Below are 21,830 nucleotides of genomic sequence, written 5' to 3'. Positions count from 1 at the left end.
ACCAGTTATTGAAGACGTAAAAGCACGCATCAATTGGTCTTTTGGAACGTACACTAAACCTTTATATAACGTTAAACTTTATAATTCTATCGAAATAAAACAGCTTACATTAGGCTATATGCACATTCTACATGGTGTTCTGACTTTTTAAGTCATTCACTGCAAAGTAAAATACGTCGCAACTCCCTCGGTAACAGTAGCCGTCCATAACTATTTTGTTAAATCAACGGGTAGGCTATTACATTGTTTGAATCGGCTGAAGTAGGTCGTAATGTTTTTGCATTAATCAACAATTCTGTTTATCTCTATTGTGATTGGATAATTACTCAGGCTCGTGCTACGTTTGGTTCCAATTTCCGTCTTGATAGCTGGGACTGCAACGCTTCCTCGCTTTTCTGCAGATGAAGTAGGCTATGCATGAACGCTTTAAACTTTTTTCCATAAAATCGTGCGCTGAAACGGGGTGTTTAACAGCAAATACATAATTCTCAAATAAGTATATACGATCTGATAAACTGCTTATAGAGCTTTAAATAGCCTTTCCGTTGTGCTGGTATTTAAATTGGGACTCGCTCTATCGCTGCAGGACTTTAGTGCGCTTGGCCGTCCTCGCCTGCTGTGAAGGTTTTCCATCACGAAGTTCCACATTCGAAAGGAAACATTAACTAAATGGGGAAAGGACTGGACGATAAAAATATCTGTCAACAGAAGCCGGAGTATGCGTTTCTTGGATGGACGCCAGAGAGTGGGAACTGTTTGTTGTAAAGCGCTTTCAGTCTTGTCCTTTGGAAGAAGTAATTTCAAAGTTAGAATTAATGAATATTAGCTAATTATAATAAAGACTCTCTCGTATGCAGGCTTCAATTTGATGTAATATGTGTTTTTTTTCAACTACTGACAAAAATATGCAATTAGCTTTATATAGATTTAAGCATGGGTAGCCAAACTTGTTCAGCGTCGCATAATGAAGAGTGTCCGTCATTTATTTGAATGGAATAATTTTACAGTGAACCAACAGCTCGACGTCGATATGTTGTGCTATCAGTGTAATCCTCCACGGCGACTATCGCAGTGAACTGAGAATCGCAAATGGCATAGTCTTCTATTTGATTTTACAATGGATGATAAATCCAATAAACTATTTTTTATTCCTGTTCTGACCGTTTTATTTGTGATGATCGGCTATCAGTATATCTGTCCAGCAGGTAGTACCTCTTGCCGATTCCGGACTGCGCAGAGTTCGACAGGTTTGAGTTTTTTGCTGTCCAGACATACACCGGAGGTTGATCAAGACACGGAGGCTCAAGAGACTGACGAGGATGGTTCAATAACATTCCAGTCGAAATTCAACTTTACACTCGAGGATCTTGAACGCCACGTGGATTTTGACATGAAAGGAAACGACGTGATCGTTTTCCTTCACATTCAGAAGACCGGGGGAACTTCGTTTGGGAGGCACCTGGTAAGAAACATTCGACTTGAGCGCCCGTGCGACTGTAAAGCAGGGCAGAAAAAATGCACCTGTCACCGTCCAGGGAAAGCGGAGTCATGGCTTTTCTCCCGCTTCTCAACTGGATGGAGTTGTGGATTGCACGCGGACTGGACGGAGCTGACAAACTGCGTACCGGCTATCATGAACAAAAAACAAAGAAAAGATTCTCCACTTAACCAAAGGTAGGTGTAGATACCAGAATTTACTCAGTAGAAGTGATAGCTTGCATCAAGTAGCCCAGTGTTCCTACTGAAACAGTTGCATTAAATTACTAAAAGTATTCTTTTTGTAGAATATCGCTTTTTGATCCCTCAATGTCCCAAAGGCTTTCCATGGATGGTGCAAGCACATGTTTACAATCCTCTACTAAAGTGACCCCTTTCCACTGAAGATAAATGGCCCCTTTTAAAAGCGTGCAGTAGGCTGTTTCTCAAATATTTAGACCTCTGTGTCACACTTAAACTTATGGTGGCAAGCACACTGGTCAGCTGAAACAAGAATGTTTTTTAAAACCTCATTTGAATGTAGTAAAGTGAGGTAATGGAGTATAGTTAGGTACTATAGTTAGGTAGTTGCTGCTCTTGATTCACACTAATAAATTGTTTGCATCTTTTCTATTTACTTGTGTATGTGTGTAAAAGGGTTTAAATCATTCTGTAGTTGATGATTCAACTGAAGCAGAAATTTTGTATAAGAATGGGATATATTGATTATAATAATCTTCAATAAATTAAGCACCTTTGTTCAAAGCAAAATTCTCAGGATATTTTCAAATGTAAAACTGAATCAAGAAACATGGGTCTGCTCATTGTGTGTGCTCAGAGAAGCGTGTGTTAGAAGTAAGCAGGCCTTTGTGTCGGAGCAGAGGCAAAATATAGGCATCTTCAGTGCTGTTAGCCTAGTTGCTTGTGTACATACATAAATCCAGGTGTACATACAATGTAATTTATCACACTTAGTATAGCTTTTGACATACCTATAGCTGCAATCTGTTGTTAAATATCTCTGGATGGTGTGTGTATATAAGTGCAAGTGTTTGCAAGGATTAACCATAACCTACATGTGGTGGGAGTGCCTGTGTCATGGCTGATATAATCAGAGAGGCAGTGAGTTAATCCAACAAAGAACTGAGGGGATTTTGTAATCTGCAGCTTCTTTCAAGGAGATTAGTGCTGGCTAGAGGACGTCTTATCATCCAGGGGGAGATTACAGTCCAGATTTAAGCAAAATCTCTGGTTTGATATAACTGGGCACCTTCCAGTGCCGTACCAAAGATAGCTGCTCTTGGCATTTACAGTCTCTGACTAATGTGATTTTTGTGCCATGAGCACTGAGTTGTAAGCTTTTTTTCAGCAGTGATCTCACTACTACAGTGACTACTACAGTTCTTAAACAGAATAAAATCCAAGGGTGACACAACAACATGGCAATTTTTCCGAAATGCTATCTATAAGTATAGATATGTTCAAACTCAGACATTACTTTGGCACAATATTTTGTTACATACTGTATATCCTGGTTGCCAGTTTATCAGATTCAATTTGTGATGGGTAATTTAGGTTAAATATAGCTGACAAACTCTATTCATTCTGGGATACAGAGTGCATTTTTATCACAGGCAGACATTAATGACTGTTAGTGTATTGGACTCAGCTAACACATTTTGTGTTGCTTTGTGTTTGTTGTGTACTGTGAAGGTGAAGTTTGCAACTTGCCACAGTAACACAGTAAAGAGAAAAACTAAACTGGATATTACACATGCCTCATTATTGGCTCTGTTCAAAGTTGATGCCATGCATGTCCCTCCTAGTGTATCTCATGGACTACATACCCCATAATCCTCCTATTTATTCCCAATTCCTTTTCTATTGATCACGTGTCGTGTTTTGCTCTTCATGTGTATACTCCTTGTGTTTGTCTTGTCTTTTGCAACTTTGTCTAGTGATACAAAGCCATTTTGACTTCTCTGTTTCTGTGCTCTTGTTTTGAACTTATGGCTGTTTTCTCTGTTATTTCATTTAAGGCTTGTCTGTTTGGTTCTCCTGTAATCCTATGCGTGACCTTAGCCTGCCTTTTATATTGTTTATAGATTGCCACTTTTGTTGTACATTAAATCTGGGTTCATGTTGTGAGACAGAAGATTTACGTTCCCAAGCTATGGAGTCAGCTGGTTATGGGCTGTTATCAGACACTCAAGTGACTCGGTGACATTTTTTTGGTCAGCATCACTAGTACCTGGAATCCCTCTGAATATGGTAGAGCAGCTTTTGAGGCAGACTCAGCAACTTGCCACCCTTATCCCCTTCATAACTGAACTTACACTGCCTTGCTTCTCTTGCACCTGGCGAGGGAAGAGCCCTGAGATCTTTACTCTCTCTGCTCCTGTTCCCTTTCCTTTCCCCCTCTCTTTTGTATTGCTTTATATGACACGTATGAAGATAAACTCAGTTTCTAAGGGGTTTAGTTACAATGCTCATTACATTTCACCCACAAACCACCTTCCACTGAGGCCACATGCACTACATTCATCATTTCACTTTTGAATGGGACAGCATTCATGGACAAAAGCAGTATGGAGACAGGAGGGAGAGCTCACTAGAGACTATGAACATTTTACTGCCCAGTTCACAGCTGATTAATCATCCCTTAGAGGGTAAGGCCAGTTGAAAACTTATCTTGTTGTAGCAATGTTCTCGTTCAGCAGTGGACTATGCACTGGATTTCCACATTTTGACTTATGCCCCGAGTTATTTTAATTGTCTATCAAGTTGGACAACCTTTGTGAAAGAAAGGGGTCTGCATACTCTACGTTTCATTCTCATCTGCCTGCTTAGCACTTAGATTACATTAAGAAGATGCAAGAAGACCATATACACCTGCACCATATACAAAGAAGGCTATGAGTGGGGCTTTGCATCTACTGCCCTCTACCCCCAAGGAGCATAACGCTGTTTTGCCCAAGGTTTCCTTGCTCACTACTACAGTGAGTATATCCCCTGTTTCTTCTTTATCCTGTCCTTTTCTCTTTGAGACCATGAATCTCCACAATGGTTCATGTTGTCATTCTAGTACTGATTGCCTACAAAGATGCTGGTCATTTAACCACTACTGAATATGGCTACCACATGGCTCACCTGGTTCATTGATCAAAAGTGGAGGCAAAGCTTCAAAGACTAGAAGAAAAGGATATTTTGAAAAGGAGGACATTTTGTGCAACGTGGACTCAGACTGGGTCTTCAGTGATTCTGTTTGTAAAAAGAAAGTGGTGCAGTGCATATCTGTGTGGATTTCAAAGTCTGTGAATCCTGTACTGAAAGTTGAATAGTCCTACACTGCATCTTTGTATTAGGCTGAGGAGAGCTTTTCTAAAATATATTTTTTGCACAAGCATACCTGAAAATGAAACTCAATTACTTGTTGGTTAACACAAGATTACTGCAAATGATCATGAATGTATTGGCTAGGGATTATCATAACACCCAAAAATGGCTGTCAGACACAATTCTTTCACAGAATAGATCTGTGTGGTCTAAATGTGGTACGGCATGCTGGATGCAGCTTAACCAGGACCGACCATCTCCTAAATGCACAAACGGACCATCCCAAGTCAGTCTGAGTTTGATGATCTTGTACCTGACAATGATGTAGTGAAGTAACAGACTAAGTGACAGACTAACTTTAAAGAAGTGTTGCAAAACTTCCTGAAATGTTTAAAATGTATAAGAAGAAAAAGAAAAAACGGTGTGAGAAAGAAATATCCCTGATATAAAATAGTGGTTATTGTTGAGGTTATTATTTAGTTTGTTAGTAGACATCAATGCTGCAAGGGATCAATTGTGTATTGGACCAAGATAACACAATTTTTTGTAATGTGTAGTGTGCATTTATATCTCTGTATTCTGTCCAGATGTGTTTAGTGATTTATTCACAACTTGTTCACAGCTTGCAACTGTGACGCTTGAAGGAGGAGGCACGACGAGCATCTAACGGTGCAACAACAAACATTTAATGTGGACAAAAATCATGTGTAAAACACTCTCACACAGGCACTCTCACACAGGTACGAAACTTTAGACAAAGACGAGCACAAGACATTGCGCGAACGCACATTAGATAGGTCAGTGGTTCTCAAACTTTTTACACAAAGTACCACCAACTGTCAAACGAAAAACCTCCACGTACCACCCCCCCCCCCCCCCCCCCCCCCAAAAAAAAAAAAGAAAAAGCTGTTTGGCGAGTTTAAGTTGTTGACGGGGGGTTAGCGAACGTAAATTGTTACCGGGAGGATGTAAAATGGACACAAGATAAGTATTATATCGCGGTGGTTGGTGCCAGAGCAAACTAGTAACTCATTGAATCATAGATGTGGATCAGAGGTAAATAAACTAGATTTTTTTTTTGTCGGCGTGAGAAATCGGATGTGTGGCGTGTGAAGACGGTCAAATGCGTGTCTCTCACGCTCAATGCGTGAAAGTTGGCAACCCTGCTCATTACACACATATGTTATAATGTAGTTCTCCTGTAGTTCGTGTTGGTAGGGGTTTACAGCACAAAAAGTCTTCGTGCGACATGCCCTCATACTCATATCGCACGGAAACGAGCAAGTTGGCTAAATCTGCGACATCTATGGATTCATCTAACTGCAGTGAGAAGCATTTACTCATTTTAATTCTCTCGGTCAATGTTTGTCTGACGTTGTTCGCCATTTCATCAATTCTGCGAGTGACTGTGTCGTTTGAAAGATGCACCAGATCGAGCTGTTTAGCGACATTTTCTCCGCAAATAATACGAGTCATCCCTTTTAGTTTCTGAATTTCAGGACTTGTCATAATTCTGTTTTAATTAAAAAAATGTGTTGTGTGTGTGTAAAAAAAAAAAAAAAAAAAAAAAAACTCAAAGCATCTTTTATTTTCCGAGCTCATCTGGCGTACCACCGCGGGGTGCTCTGCGTACCACCAGTGGTACGCGTACCACAGTTTGAGAACCACTGAGATAGGTGATTGACACATACCCTCGTGATCTCGAGACAAGGTACACGTGCGACTACGAACACGCTCACAAACGACCCACACCCACGGAAGTACAAACATGGACATAACTGTACGCAGACGACATAACGACACGCCCACAGGGAAGGGTCCGGGACTGTGACCGTGACAGCAACAGTAAAGAGAAAACGAAATTGTATATTATAAATTGATTATTGTTAATTGTATATTATAAATTGTATTCATGAATTCATTCAAAATATTCAAGAATTGAATATTATTGACTCCCCACCCTAATTTGAATGCTGCATAGAAGATACGACATTTCTGCTTTGTGTATTTTAATAGGATCAGAAGGCACACGAGCAGCAGATTTGAGTTATTGCTTTGCCCCTTGGTCACCTGTAAGAGAAAAATGAAGTTGGTTCAATAGCATAGCACTGTTTTAGCCAAATCACAACAATCTATAAATGCCTACCATCAGACTGATTGGAGGGTGGCCACCAATCAACTTAAGAGCTAATGGTGAAAGAAAAGTGAGGGAGAGAGGTCTGAGATTCATAGATGGATTGACTCTGGCCCAAGTGCCATGGGAGTTTGCCACTTAGATGGAGTTTAACTGTTCTCCAGTTTCCAAGCATTCTGTTTATGTTGTTGAGATTTATGTGCGAGCACTATTGCAGCTAACAGGCATACACCTTCATATGTATACACAGACATATACACATTGTTCTCTCTCTTCTCACCTCTCTCATGCACACACCCTAGATGAAATATGCTAATGTTCTTCTAACTCCTGGCCCTATTCTCCAGGGCTTCCCTAGGTTGCCCAGAATAGCTTACTTGAAGGTCTAGGATCAGCAGTGAGGAACACTGTACAGGATGCGTTGAAACTGATATGTGTGTACCATAAAGTAGCACGCACACCTACACACTCTACACTGACTCTTCTCCTCAGCTCAAAATGTACAAGGAGAACCTCCACCTTTGTACATGGTCTGTTCTCTCTTTCCTTCAGCCTCCTCCTGAGACTGAACAGATCACATGTAGTGGACCCCTAATAAGCACTCTTGTACTAGAGTATGTTTTTTTTATTTTGTAATCACTTACATATTCCACTTATGTCTTCCTTCTGGCCTGCTGTTATAAATCATTTTTTTCCATGCAACACTCTAAAGATTCCAGGGAAGAAAGGCATACTCAGAATTAATTTAAAATGTAACCACATGCCTGAATTACTGTCGGTCAGATGCATGTGAACCTGAAAAATTAAAAGCAAGACATCCACATATTGTGAGGCTTAAACATGTGAGGTCTGAGCCAGTGATCATATCCCTACTTAATAGCAACCCTTCCATGTGTCACGTCTAACACCTAAGATGGTCTCAGATGTCCAAACTGAATTTTAGCCATATACCACTGACAGCATGCCATCTGCTTTGAAAAGAGATTTTGCATCCATTTTAGTCTGACAGATCAAACCGGGCCAGAACAGAACTGTTTTTATGCACGTTTTTGTAGTACATACCGACTAGCTAAAAAGTTACTTCCTCACTAGCAAGCCTCTTTTCTCTGTCAGTGTGTATGTGTGTTTCAGTGTGCAATGGTGTTTCTTGTGTGCACCAGGGTTATCTGTGTCTGTTGTTGTGTGTGCCAGTGCAGTGTTTGTGTGAAGTATGCCGAGTGCATGTCAGGTGTGTGTGTGTCTGTGTATGTGTTTCAGTGTGTTATAGTATGTATGAATGTATGTGCGCTATGGTAAGTGTTATGGTATATATGCTGATAAGTATGCTGTGATGCATGTCCCTTGCTGTGGTCTTCACCTTCACAAATCAGTATACCAGTATGTTAGCTGTACCCAGCTATAGTTGGAGGGAGTTGTGTGTGGTGTGTTTGTCTATCTGATGCAGTTCTGGTTTCGTTGCAACTAATTACGCAGGATCCATGCCTCATTGATCCTGATTGGGTGACGGGGCAGTGGGACGAACTGTAAAATGGAAGTAGATGCCATAAAAGGAGCCGTGTATCCCTTGGAAAGAAGCCTGGGGCTTGATTTTGATATTGGATTGTGTTTAGGGGGAAAAAAAGGTTGGTGTGGTTTTCATTGGTTTCATTGGTTTTCCGTGAGGTTTTGTAGTACTTGGTATAGATGGAGGGGTTTGTTTGTTTATACTATTGTTTTCAGCATTGGGTCATCCCAAAGTCATTGGCATTTGTTTCAGTGCAGATTATACAATAACAATCATCTATTTTTACAACTTGACTCCCGTTTTGTTGTAGTTTTCTATTTCCTATTTAGGTGCTATAGGGCTGTTCAAATAAAAGTGCGATTTGCACTGAATCAACAGTTAATCTGTCACACCTTGACACTGACCCCAGTTACCACATCAAACATGCTGCATTGTTCTTTAACTTTCACACAATATGCTTTGGAATGACACTTTTTAAATGACATGCGTAAAGTTTTATGTAAACTCAATTCAATTAGTTATTTCATTCTCAGAAGAACTAATTTCATTTTCATTCTGACTTTCCTCTATTGCAGTAACACAGGCTTAGTAAACTCCTCCCATGGGAAAAATTAAGGTTGTTATGCCAAACATAGCTGATGCTTGCAAATATTCATGTACATTATAACATCTCTGGCACACACACACACACACACACACACACACACACACACACACACACACACACACACACACACACACACACACACACACACACACTCTACTTTGAGCTTTAAAGATGAGCCATTTTTCATGGTAGAACAGCATGTGGGAGTGCAGTGGGGTAAGTCTGGTCTGCCCCTCTTATCTAATGAAAATTTATCAAAGTGAAACTCCATCTCAAATAGAGCACTTTGCTGCTAAAATGTGCTAAATAAGTAGACTAGCCTTATCTCCTCTCAGTTCTCTTCCTCTTAGCATGTGTGGAGGCAGTTCTTTCTACCAGTCCTTGTGCCATTGCATCAAACACTTCACCCTATGTTTACAGGAGAGACTTAGAGAGACCCTGTGAGAGTGATGGAGAAGCTTACTATCAATGAGCTAAAACACTGTGCACATGCAGTGTATTTGATTTCCAAGCCCTGGAAATAAAGCCCATTACAATTTAACAGCAGAAAACAATTCTGTCCAGTTTTTTTTACTAGCCATTTTAATCAATATTCTCATTTAAACTATATTTGAACATCAAATGCTTCAACAGTGCCATAATGAATAGTACTGTTTCCCATTTCAGGCAATTACCGAGCTTGTACAAATTCACACAAAAACACTTCTAAGTGGATTATTGGCACACATTATTGCCAACAGTGGACCCAATAAAGGGCCAGCTCAAATCAGCAAAAATCAAAGCATCAATTAGCTGTGTTGGAATCCTATGAAGAATAAAACCCTGGTCTGATTGTGTACTAGATTGAAAATCTCTGTTTTATGTACACCTGTATTCTACATGTTTCTAATTTTAAACTTTTTGCTACTTTTTCTTTTTCATTTTACGTGTTTCTCAACAAAAGTGCTGCACAGTGTTCTGCTTCCACATTCTGACTCACCCTTCCCTTGAGTTTCACCATGGATGATGCCACCAACAGACATTCAAGAGCAGGTGATGTCCTGTACTGAAGATGTGATTTCACTATTCAGATACTCCTGATTTCTATGTGGTCGTCAGGTCAGGTTGTGGCTAGTGGTTCTTAGTGGAGTGTTGGTGACTGAAGTGCTTGTAATCACTTAAATGGACTGTGGATCTGTTTCCCATCATTAAGTGGGGCAATATGTTCTTGTCACGTTTGATTCACAGTCGTGCGATAGCAGCTGCTCTCTAGTTTCTCTTCAGTGCTTTGTTGTAAAATTAGCAGATCGCCCACATGCTAGATAATGATCTAATATGTTACTGTAAAATCAATTGTTTTCTAGAGTCCATAATTTGGAGGCATAATCGCTTTAATAAGGAAGTAAACGGATATCTCTCATTTGTGGTGACTAGTCAAGAACAGCATTCAAAGGTTGAAACATCTATGCCGCAGACCTGGGACATCCCCACATTTTCCCTGGTGTACAGCATCATAATTAAATTTGCTGAATTTCACTATTCAATGTTTCTAATATTATGAACATCTGAAGACTATTCACTGTGGATTCCCCCAGCCTGTCTCTTAATTCTAACCCTGTATCCTTCATTCATTTATTTGTGAAGTATTGGCTGCTATGCCATACATTTCTTGTGAAACATTTGCATACATTGGTGCCTTAGAGATGCTGATATAATTATTTGAGAAGACAAAAAAAAAAATCACAGTAAGCATTTATCTGCTCCAGATATTGTATAATGTAAATCAATTTTGCAGTGAATCTGGGTCAGTTGATAGAATTATGCATGTATATAAATGGTTCTCTGCAATGTCATTAGGGACCACATATTGATTAAGATGCTTTTGTATTTACTTACAGATTAATGAGGAAATGTAGCTTCCTACTTCAGTACAGCTGCTAAGCATCTAAGTGACTATAGCTCCGTGATGATCACTATGCCAATTAAGGGCTTTGAGCTTTGACCTCTCTTTAGTGAATTAGAAACATAGAGGTGACCGTATTCTCCATTGCTTTAATTCCTATATAGCTACATGTTCTTCTCTCTGTCTGTACTTGTGCCTGTTGGAGTATGACCCTGGGGCACCTCAGACCTCTGTGGCTAGCCAATAATGAGTCAGCGTGTCTAAGCAGAGTAGGTGGAAGTGGCCTTTGGAGGGATTTGTGCTTTGCTATCTGTATGGTAATGGCAAGCTGTTCACTCTGTAGCCACACCCTGTATGACTTGAGCCTAGCTGCATGCCTGATTGACTGTACAACCCACCATCTGCTCAGATTCTCCAGGAATGCAGCTGAAAGGAAAATACAATTTCCTGAAGCCCTGCAGCACACAAGGGCAGTCAGACTTTTCAGAATGCATTTATGGTCAGAATATGAATTTAATTATGATCCAATATCAGTCACTGCCAGATTATGGATTGAACATGTACAAATGATGAAGGATAGATTGAGCAATAGTAGTGAGTCATCCATTCATTTTAGAATCGCAACGCAATGTTTTGTTACCTCATTGCAATTTTTTTTTGTTTGTTTTTTTTGCTAATATCAACAAACTCTGAATATATTAAATTATCATCTGTTAAATTAATGTTTAGATTTGGAGAAAAATGTATAGAGCAATAATAGCAAACAATTACTGTTGGATACAAACAATATTATATGCATTATTATCCATATACAGTAAATTTTGATGTGCACTTTACAGACCCAAAAGCAGTTCAGCCCAACATAAATGTGAGAGACACATTTTTAAAGAGATTAAAGCTCTCTCCTCTAGCCCGACTGCTGGCTCTTACAGCTCCAACTGCTGCCTCAGCTGTATCTCCTCCATCCCTGATGCTATCGTCAGTCATTGCCCCACTGGCTCAATTCTAAGCTGTTGATGCCTGCTGATGATACATATTGTCTAGTTTACATTTAGATTTATGGCATTTAGCAAGTGCTCTTATCCAAGTGACTTACAAAAATCTTTGCTGTCTACTCAGAGTATCCAACAAAATTCAAGAGCAATTACAAATATAAGGGCAATTTAAATCTTTATCAAGAACCTGATGAGGTTTAATAAACGTGTTTTTAAAGTGATGGGTGTTCGTGTCATGGTACGGAGGCCCCCTGCCGGCCACCTCTGTCACCACCAGCAGTAATAATGTTGTCCTGTTGTAATGTGTTTGTTCCTCAGGTGGGCGGGGGCCATTATGAAACCCGACACCTGAGGGGCGTTTGTCTGTCTTTATATGTCTTGTCTTTGTATCAGTTGACTGCTGATTATTGAGTCCTTCATTTGGATGTCATTTGGACTGGTGTGATCACTTACTTTTTATTTGCACTCTTCTGTCACAGTTCGGTTCCAAGGATTCCATTGTTCAGAAAGTTATTGGAACAATATTGGAATCTTGAAATACTGTGGGTCTAACAGGTGGGTGAGCCACAGGTACCGGTGTCATAGAACCAAAAAAGGGCACAGGCTGAAACGCAGGAGCAGATTGAAGGGACCAAGACCAAGCACAGTCTGAGACACAGAAGAGGGGCCAGATGAAACCGGAACAGGAACAGGCAGGGACACGGGGATGGGACCGGATGGGGCAAAACTGGGCACTGAAATGCAGGAGTGGGATTGGAGACAGAGGATGAGGCGAGGATTGAGGCAAATATTTCAAAAACAACACAGGCACAGGGACGAAATGAGTAACAACTTCGGGGACTAACACAGGGGATGCATAGGTTTCTCATACGCATCACGGATCTTACTGTCACGTAGGGCTATGCCCCTCTCTTCTAGCTCTCACTCCGGTTCCATGTTCCTCATGCCTGTGTTCTTTACCTGCTTGTCGACCCCGCCTTGTTATCTGTTCCTATGGTTTCCCTCCATCTGCCACGCCCGTGTCGTCAGTATTTGCACCTGTGTCTCTGCTTGTATTCATTTTAAAGCATTAACGTTAAAGCATTAAGCATTAAGGTTGCCCTAGGAGAGATCCAGTAACGGCGCGTGTCCAATCCCGCCAAACAATCCCTCTCGGCAGCAGATCAGCGCGCGCTGTACTGTTTCCCCTTATAAAAATACTGCCTGTTCTTTCGTTCATTATTGGCTGTAATACTTATAAACTATAGCTATTTTACTAATTTACTGCCATTTTAATACACAAGAAAAATATTCCATATTGCACATTAACAAGATGGAAAAGAAGGTAAACAAAAGTAGCTTAATGTTTGAAACTTAGGCCACTGGTGAGTACTGGCCTACATGTTTGCCTCTACCTCTACCAACTGCTTATCTCATGAATAGGTGAGGAGTAGTCATAAATTGATTGGCACCCTTTACATATTTTTATTATCTGAACCTTCCAGATACTGATGACATTCAAATCTAAACACATAGGATAGTTTTTTTATGGTTATCTATTATGAAGCTCTCTACATTCTATATATGACATATGTCACACAGTACATACATTTAATACATACATGCCATATATTGGAATTTATATGATATGGGTAAAACTCATAAGACTCATATGTGATTAAAAAAAAACTTTTCCATATAGGTAAGAGGAGCCAGGGCAGTGGGTTGATTTTTCATCATAACTGGTTAGGCAGGAGGTGGCTGGCCCAGGGTGGATCTCTCCTCACCTCATCAGGTAGGTGGACAGCCATTTGGGAAAAAAGAAGGGACTATTAGCTCTGTATGGAACTACATGTGGGACAGAGGAACTGTAAACATTTCTGGAGTGTGGTAGCAGCTCCGGCATTAAATTATTACAGTCTAGCTAAAAAGGCAGAATCAGAAGGTAACACAGACTTGGGAGCATCTTGATTTTTTACATCAATCCACTACACTGTCAACTGACTTGAGTGATCACGTGCAGTGACGGGATTATAGCACCACCGCCAAAGTTTACCAAATTAATTACCAAATGCTAAACGAAATAAGTAAGTTTTCAACCTAGACTTAAAGGTTGAGACTGTGTCAGAGTCTCGGACACATTCTGGAAGGTTATTCCATAGTTGGGGGGCCATATAAGAAGGCTCCCCCCCCCCCCCCCCCCCCCTGCTGTTACCTTGTTAATTGTTGGAACTAATAAGAGGCCAGCACCCTTTGATCTTAGTGGACATGGGGATTCATAATAGGAGATAAGCTCTTGGAGGTAGTCAGGAGCAAGCCTGTGCAATGCTTTATAGGTCAATAGAAGGGTTTTAAAATCGATACGGAATTTAACTGGTAGCCAATGCAGGGCTGATAAGACTGGGTTGATATGATCGAATTTTCTAGTTCTAGTTGGAACTCTGGCTGTGGTATATAAAACTACTTGAAGTTTATTAAGATTCCTATTTGAGCATCCTGATAATAATGAGTTACAGTAATCTAATCTGGAGCTAATAAAGATGTGTACTAATTTTTCTGCATCATGCTGGGATAATGCATTTCTTTGCTTGGCGATGTTACAGAGATGTAGAAAACCTATCTTAGTAGTATTATCTATGTATTTATCAATTGATACAGTCAGAGTCGAGTATGATGCCTAGATTTTTGGCTCCTGAGCCAGGAGTAATGGGGTAGTCTGCGAGATGTAGAATTAGATCTGGTATTTTCTTGCAGTCTTTTGGCCCAGAAGGAGAACCCCCGTTTTGTCATCATTAAGTTGAAGGAAGTTTAGCGACATCCAGCATTTAACATCTCTTACACAGGTCTCAATTTTTCCATATCTGTCATCAGATTTGGCTGATATGTAAAGTTGGGTGTCATAGGCGTGACATAGGGCAGCAGTTTAACATGTCCACAGGATGGCTGTCATCTCCAGCTGAAGAAGTCAGTAGGTTACAATATTGGTTACAGGTTTCAGTTAGCATATTGAGGCGGTTTTAAGAAATTCTGTGCATTTCACTGACTTTCTGTTTGTATGGATTATTACTGTAAGATCTCAAATTATTTGTCTGGTTCAGTGTTCAGAATGAATTGATTCACTTTGGTTTGAAAAAGGTTAACAAAATGTTAACAAAGCTTGTTAAAATATTAAAACACTGAGGCTACTATATCTTTTTGAACTCATTGTCTACCTCAGACATATAAGAATGCCCATGGAAGACCCATGGTTATATGCATTAAGAGTCTATCACGCATTACTCCTCTCCGCTTAGACCATTTAAGTAAGTACCTCTCCCAGAAGCTGCAGGCATCTCAAAAACTCTCCCTAACCATATTAGCATCCTGCACTGCTCTGCTCTCTCACACCCTTCTCTGCCTAATGGACCCCTCTGCCCATTTCTTCCAAAGCAGCACATTGAGTTATTTGGTGGATCAAAGCAGATCTCCAGATACTAGATCATAAATACACAAACTTGATTATATATGTAAGATTGCTGCCCTCCTGAGGTTAATCTGAGGTAATCTGGCAAATTTTTATATATGCATAAAAGTTATATAAACATTTTATACAAAATATATGCAAACCTTAGCAAACTCATAGGATTTACGTATGTATAATGTTACATCGATGTAACTGTCTCTCATCTGCAATCATCTTTGCTTTAGTGGACTTTCTTCATTAATTGGTATATCTGGGGTATCTAAAGTGGGCAGTGGGGCATTAGAGACTGCCAGTGTGTAGATACAGTAGTACTGCATCATGATTATATTAAGAGTGAGAGTGTGCTATTAGAGACTGAAGAGAATGACTTAACTGTATTAGCAATGTGGTAGATATCTGTGAAAAATGGAGAGATCATATTTTTGTGTTCCTCTTTATGTGTGTGTTTCTGTGTTCACACGTACCTGTGTTTATTCATGCATTTGCATGTGCTCATTAGGATAATGTTGTCCCAGATTTTGATATCTCCAGGCCCATCTCCTCTAATATATTTATAAAATAATTTGAACATTTTTATAATTGCTACCTGCAACAAGAGCTGTACATATTATGTCCTGTGCCTGCTGTCTTGACCTTCAGATCATGTTTAATCATGGCTTGATTATTGAGCAGGTTAGCATTTCAGTAGATCTTTCCGATAGGTCAAAGCTTAAGGGCAGATGGGTGGTTTTGGTGCAAGCATATTGATTTAGCTACATTACTAGCCAGATATGCTGGATTGTAATTTGACATTGATGTGATAGATTAGTTAATGAGACTAATGCTCATATAAATGTCAGAGTTTTTCTGCAATGCCCAGTTATAGGCAGCAGTATCCAACTACAGAAGCCATGGGTTATCTAAAATGCCTTTTAACTATAATCTTATACCAGAATTGTTTCTCATTTTATTAGACCTCTGAGGTTTTCTAAAATTTGTTTTTATGTTCACAATCTCAGCCTTCATTCTAATGAGGTTACATTTGATCTAGAATACTGTATAAATAAATAATATGGCCCTAAAGCTGAAAATGAGGTCTGATTTTCAAATTATTTTCAAATCCTATCATTTTGATGTTTGAAATATGTTTATCAAAGTGTTTGCCGTGTTTGTTTGATTACAAAGGTAATCAAATATATAAATAGAATTATGGAAATGTTTTTAAGCATAAAAGTATATATATATTTTTTCCAACCACTTAAAAGTGTGGTCTGAGGGACAGAGAACAAATTTGACTGATAAATGATTATTATATCTCGAGTATCAACATGTAAAGATTCATGTGTACAAGTGAAAACAATTTATGGAAACTATTTTACAAAAGAACAAAAAAATGAGAACATATCCATTAATCTATACTATTACTCTACGCTACACTTTCAGACACAGAAACCTACCAAGTAAAGGCGTATTGGTCAGTCATTCTGTAACATTCAGACTGGGCAGGAGTGATGCAAGTGCGTAATAGGAAGTTTTTTTTTTTTTTAAGTTTACATTTTTTTTGGGAAGTTTATTAAAGCAATAAGACACATAACTCAACAGAAGGGGAAAAACGGGTAATGGGAAATGCACATGGCTATGGGGCTAATAAAAAAAGACACGGCAAATGGGCAAAACACTCCACATAACAGAAACACTACAACAATTAACGCATACTGTAACTACAAATTACACTATAAGGGATTATAACACGAATGAGAACAAAAAAGCGGGATTAACATACAGAGCAAAGGTAAACCACATAGCAAAAGATAGCTTGCACGTGGGCACAGGGATCAGAGAACACAATATAAACGCAATAATAGGGAGATGGGGGAAACGACGTACCAGAAAGCGAGTTGGTACAGCTTAATAATGAACCAGGAAACAAACAATGACCAACACGGAGACTCTAAACAACGAGGATTAAGTACTTTGAAACAGTATGGATCAAATAAGACACAGCTGGGATCGGTAAACCCACCTGTGTCTTATTTGATCCGTACTGTACTGGGAAAAACATTGGCTGTGTTCGAAATAGCCTACTACATACTACTGGCATACTGCTTGGGCCCCAAATCAGTATGCAGTATGCGAATCAAAAGAATTTTACTCGAAACATCCCCAGATGACATACTATCAATCAATCAATCAATCAAATTTTATTTATATAGCGCTTTTTACAACAGTTGTTGTCACAAAGCAGCTTTACACGTGCCGAGTCCTAGCCCCCAGTGAGCAAGCCAAGGGCGACAGTGGCAAGGAAAAACTCCCTAGTTTTTTTTGCATGAGGAAGAAACCTTGAGAGGAACCAAGACTCGGGGGGGGGGGGGGGGGGGGGGAGCCCATCCTCCTCTGGCCGACACCGGTCACCATGACCACAACAACAATTTAGACAGAAAGAAATTAAGAAAAGGAAAAGATGTAATAATGTCCACCTTGGTGTAGGCATATCCGGTTAGGCAGGAGGTGGCCGGCCCAGGATGGATCGCTTGTCTCTCCTCATCTCATCGTTCCTCAAGCAGGCGGGCAGCCATGTGGAGAAAGTAAAACAGGGAAAATTAGCTCCGTATGAGGACATGTACAGGACAGATGAAATCATAAACATTTCTGGAGTGTGGCTGCAACTCCGGCATTAAGTTAAATTATTACAGCCTAGCTAAAAAAGGCAGAACCATACTACTACTACTACTACCATACTACTTCCGCAAAATATTCCAGTACGCAAACAGAGCTATCTTCTATCTCATCATGCAACACTATGTTCATGTGACCCCATATTATGCTTTTCTTTTGTCGCATACTGGAAACTGTACTGCATACTACTACGAGGACCAGTATCCAGTATATACTGAGTGCAGTATATGTAGTAGGCTATTTCAAACACAGACACCAACATGGCCAGGACGACAGGACAACAGTAAGTTTTTATTATATATTTATTTATTTATTTATTTATTTTTTACATCTATGCAAATGTATATATGTAATATTTGTAATTTGAATAAGTACATTCAGAGTTATTTAACATTAATGAGTAGTTACATTTATAAGTTAATTATTGGACCTCTGTGGGCAACGATTATGCTCATGTGGCCCGCTGTGAAAATGATATTGAGACCCCTGGTCTACAGTATCAAAAGCTGCACTAAGGTCAAGTAGGAGTAGAACAGACACACATACTTCCCTTGGTCATGGTACAGCCCCTGACTCTTCCCTTCAGACATGTCCGTGTGTGTGTGTTCGTCTACGTTTATGTCTGGGTTTACTTCCGTGCGCGTCTTGTGTGTCAGTGTTTATCTGTATCACTTCTCCATTGTTTTTTCATACTATGCTGTACGTGTTGCTTTTTGTCCTCTGTGTATTTAAGTTGTGTCTGGGCCTTATTGTTTGTCAATTGTTGTTTTGACTACGTGGCATTTGCGTGTTGCTTATTTGCTGTTTAAAGCGCTAAACCTGAATGTCATTAATTACCTTAATTAGAGCAGTCTCAGTACTATGAACAGGCCTAAATCATGACTGAAATTTGTCTGGACAGGCAGATAGGAAATCAGTAAGTTGCTTGAAGATGATTTTCTCAATTTTGCCAATAAATGGTAGATTTGAGATAGATCTGTAATAACTGTGCACAGTTGCTTCCACATTTAGATTTTTTCACCACTGCTGTTTTTAGTGCATTAGGAAAAACATCCGATAAGAGCCAAGTGTTTACTATTTGAAGTATTTCATCTACTCAGTGAAACACATTTTTAAAGAAAGTAGTAGGTAGAGGGCCAATGTTGCATGTAGGTGATTTAAGGTGCCTCACTGTCTCAATTAAAATTTAATTGTTTTCACTAAATTGGGGCATTTCTATGATATTTTTCTGTGGTAATGGCCAAGTCACAGCTTGATTTGTGGGTAGAGACAGTTTAATAGCTTGTCAGGTATTAAGAATTTTAAGAACTCATTGCATTTGTTAAATCAATATTACTTCAGGGGCCATTTGTGCATTTGTGTTTGTTAATTTGTCTCCATTGAGAATCGATTGCTATTGTTAATGGTATTGTTGATGATCTTGGAGAAAAATGTTTGTCTTGCTTTACATATTATTATATTGTACACATGCAGCATGTCTTTGTAGATTGTTTTGTGTATCTGAATTTTTGTTTTACGCCATCTGCGTTCAGCCTTCCTGCATTCTCTTGAGTTTGAACTACAGTAGCATTTCTCCATAGTGCTCTCTGTTTACCTGAAATAGTTTAAGTGGAGAAATTTCTTATATAACGATAATAGTTTGAGTTGAAATTGTTAAGCAAGTCATCAACAGATCCAGATGCTTTCTATGGTGCTATACTGATTTTGTGAAAAGCTGCTCTGAAAAGCTGGTCATTGATAAACCTCTTCTTAAAATTGACATGCCAGGTCTTCTGTTCTGTTGAGGCCCGTGTATCAAAGAACACACTGTAATGATCTGATAAAGCTACATCCTAAAAAGAGGCTGATATGTTGAAATATTTTGAAATAACCAGATCCAGAGTGTGACCATGACAGTGCGTAATCCCAGCTACATGCTGAGAGAGCCCAAATGAGTCTAGTATGGCACAGAGCTCCTTGGCGTAACTGTCCTTCGGACTGTCTATGTATGTGTAAAAATCTCCAGCAATTATAAAATGGTTGAAATCTTTGGAAATGAGAGATAGCAAATCTGAAAATACATCAACAAAATCTGCATTGTACCTTGGAGGCCTATAGACCATCACTAGTAATATTTTTGGGATTCTGGTTAGAACTACACAGAGATACTCAGAGATGTAAAGAGATTTCTACCTGCAGTTATGCAATAATGCATCATGAAAGAGTTTTTTTGTGTGTAATGTAAAGTAGGCCTACATTTAATGTGAATTTTCATGTCATGTTTCTGCCAGAAATCTTACAGTGACAGTATAGACCTGCTCCATATTTCTGTTCTGGGCTAAGGGCTGAAATCAGTAGGAGCATGTAAATTTATCTAAACTATGACATTCTTTTTCCTCCCAAGTTCTGACAGACTGTCACACAGCTAGCAGTATTATGACACTAAGCAGTCATCCCAGGGTAACTTTACGGTAATTTGACCAGTTAGTTTATTTTGGTGGCAGGATGCAAATACTGATATCTATTTTTGCAATTTGCTCTACATTGCCAGAGAGGCTCATTATAAAGTACTTTACAACTTACAACTTTAGATAAAGTATATATAATTTTTTGTATTTTGTATTAAAGTTTGGAATTTTGGAGATTTCATACTAATTTGCAATCACCTCACAGTTAGGAAACAAAATTAACTAACCTAATGTGTTGTATGACCATTTCAGTAAGGTTGCTGCACTGATTACCTAGTGAATGAACCACCTTAAACACTTTCCTGTGTGTGTATTAACAGGAACTTCTACTACATAACACTGCTGCGCGACCCCGTGTCCCGCTACCTCAGCGAGTGGAAGCACGTGCAGCGGGGTGCCACGTGGAAGACGGCGGTCCACATGTGCGATGGACGCCCGCCCACGCCCGCCGAGCTGCCAGCGTGCTACAGCAGCGCGGACTGGACAGGGGTGTCCCTAGCGGAGTTCATGGCGTGCCCGTCCAACCTGGCCAGCAACCGGCAGTCGCGTATGCTGGCCGACCTGAGCCTGGTAGGCTGCTACAACCTGTCGTCCATGAGCGAGGCGCGGCGGGCCGAGATCCTGCTGGAGAGCGCCAAGCGCAACCTGCGGCGGATGGCGTTCTTCGGCCTGACCGAGTTCCAGCGCAAGACGCAGCTGCTGTTTGAGTGCACGTTCGGCTTGCGCTTCATGGAGCCCTTCACGCAGCAGAACAGCACGCGGGCCGGCGCGGTGGGGGCGGCGCTGACCACGCGACGCCGCATCGAGCGCCTCAACGCGCTGGACGTGCAGCTGTACGAATACGCACGCGACCTCTTCCTGCGGCGGGTGCAGCACTGCAGGCGCACGCTCCGGGAGAGGAGGCAGCAGGAGCGCCAGGCCCGGAGGGAGGAGAGGGCCTCGAGGGACAGGAGGTGTGAGGAGTCTGAGGTCAAGAGGGAGGGAGGAGAGCCAAAGAGACACAGGGGGAAGGGGAGGACGGGTGTTTCGGAGGACTACAGTGGTCAGGTGGTGCGGTGGTGAGGGTGTCTCCCTCCACACGTATGGTACCTGTTTGATTCCCCATCAACTACTCCACCTCTATACGCAGGAGGTCTGCTACCGTAGGGCTGCATGAGCAGTGCAAGAGCTTTCAAACAAAGGGAGGAAGAGTCTCATGTACTTGTTCATGTAATGGTTTAACCCTCCCATACCTGCACAGCCTTCCAAAGAAATGGGTGTATTTGTAATGGAACTAATTAGACTCAACAATGACTTTAAAAAGAACTTTAAAGATTTTTAGGTCCCATTTGAAAACATACTCATTTACACTT

At 40.3% G+C, this 21,830-nt stretch overlaps 1 protein-coding gene across 1 annotated transcript; it reads left to right on the top strand.

Moving 5' to 3' along the window:
• Window positions 1-327: 327 nt before the first annotated feature.
• Window positions 328-21,808, top strand: hs6st3a (heparan sulfate 6-O-sulfotransferase 3a). The gene is made up of 3 exons (XM_077015281.1): window positions 328-406; window positions 587-1,674; window positions 20,799-21,808. Exons 2-3 carry the CDS (start codon window positions 1,118-1,120, stop codon window positions 21,538-21,540), a joined length of 1,299 nt encoding a protein of 432 aa, XP_076871396.1. The 5' UTR covers window positions 328-406; window positions 587-1,117; the 3' UTR covers window positions 21,541-21,808.
• The last annotated feature ends 22 nt before the right edge of the window (window positions 21,809-21,830 follow it).

The sequence above is a fragment of the Brachyhypopomus gauderio genome, chromosome 8, assembly GCF_052324685.1.
Source record: "Brachyhypopomus gauderio isolate BG-103 chromosome 8, BGAUD_0.2, whole genome shotgun sequence".
Taxonomy (NCBI): Eukaryota; Metazoa; Chordata; class Actinopteri; order Gymnotiformes; family Hypopomidae; genus Brachyhypopomus; species Brachyhypopomus gauderio.
The sequence above is the reverse complement of the archived record's forward strand: the minus strand, read 5'-3'. Positions and strand labels throughout refer to the sequence as shown.

Coding starts and splice junctions, on each gene's coding strand:
- hs6st3a (XM_077015281.1), top strand. CDS start 1,118: ATGGATGATAAATCCAATAAACTATTTTTTATTCCTGTTCTGACCGTT. Junction 1,675..20,798: donor GATTCTCCACTTAACCAAAG/GTAGGTGTAGAT, acceptor GTGTATTAACAG/GAACTTCTACTACATAACAC.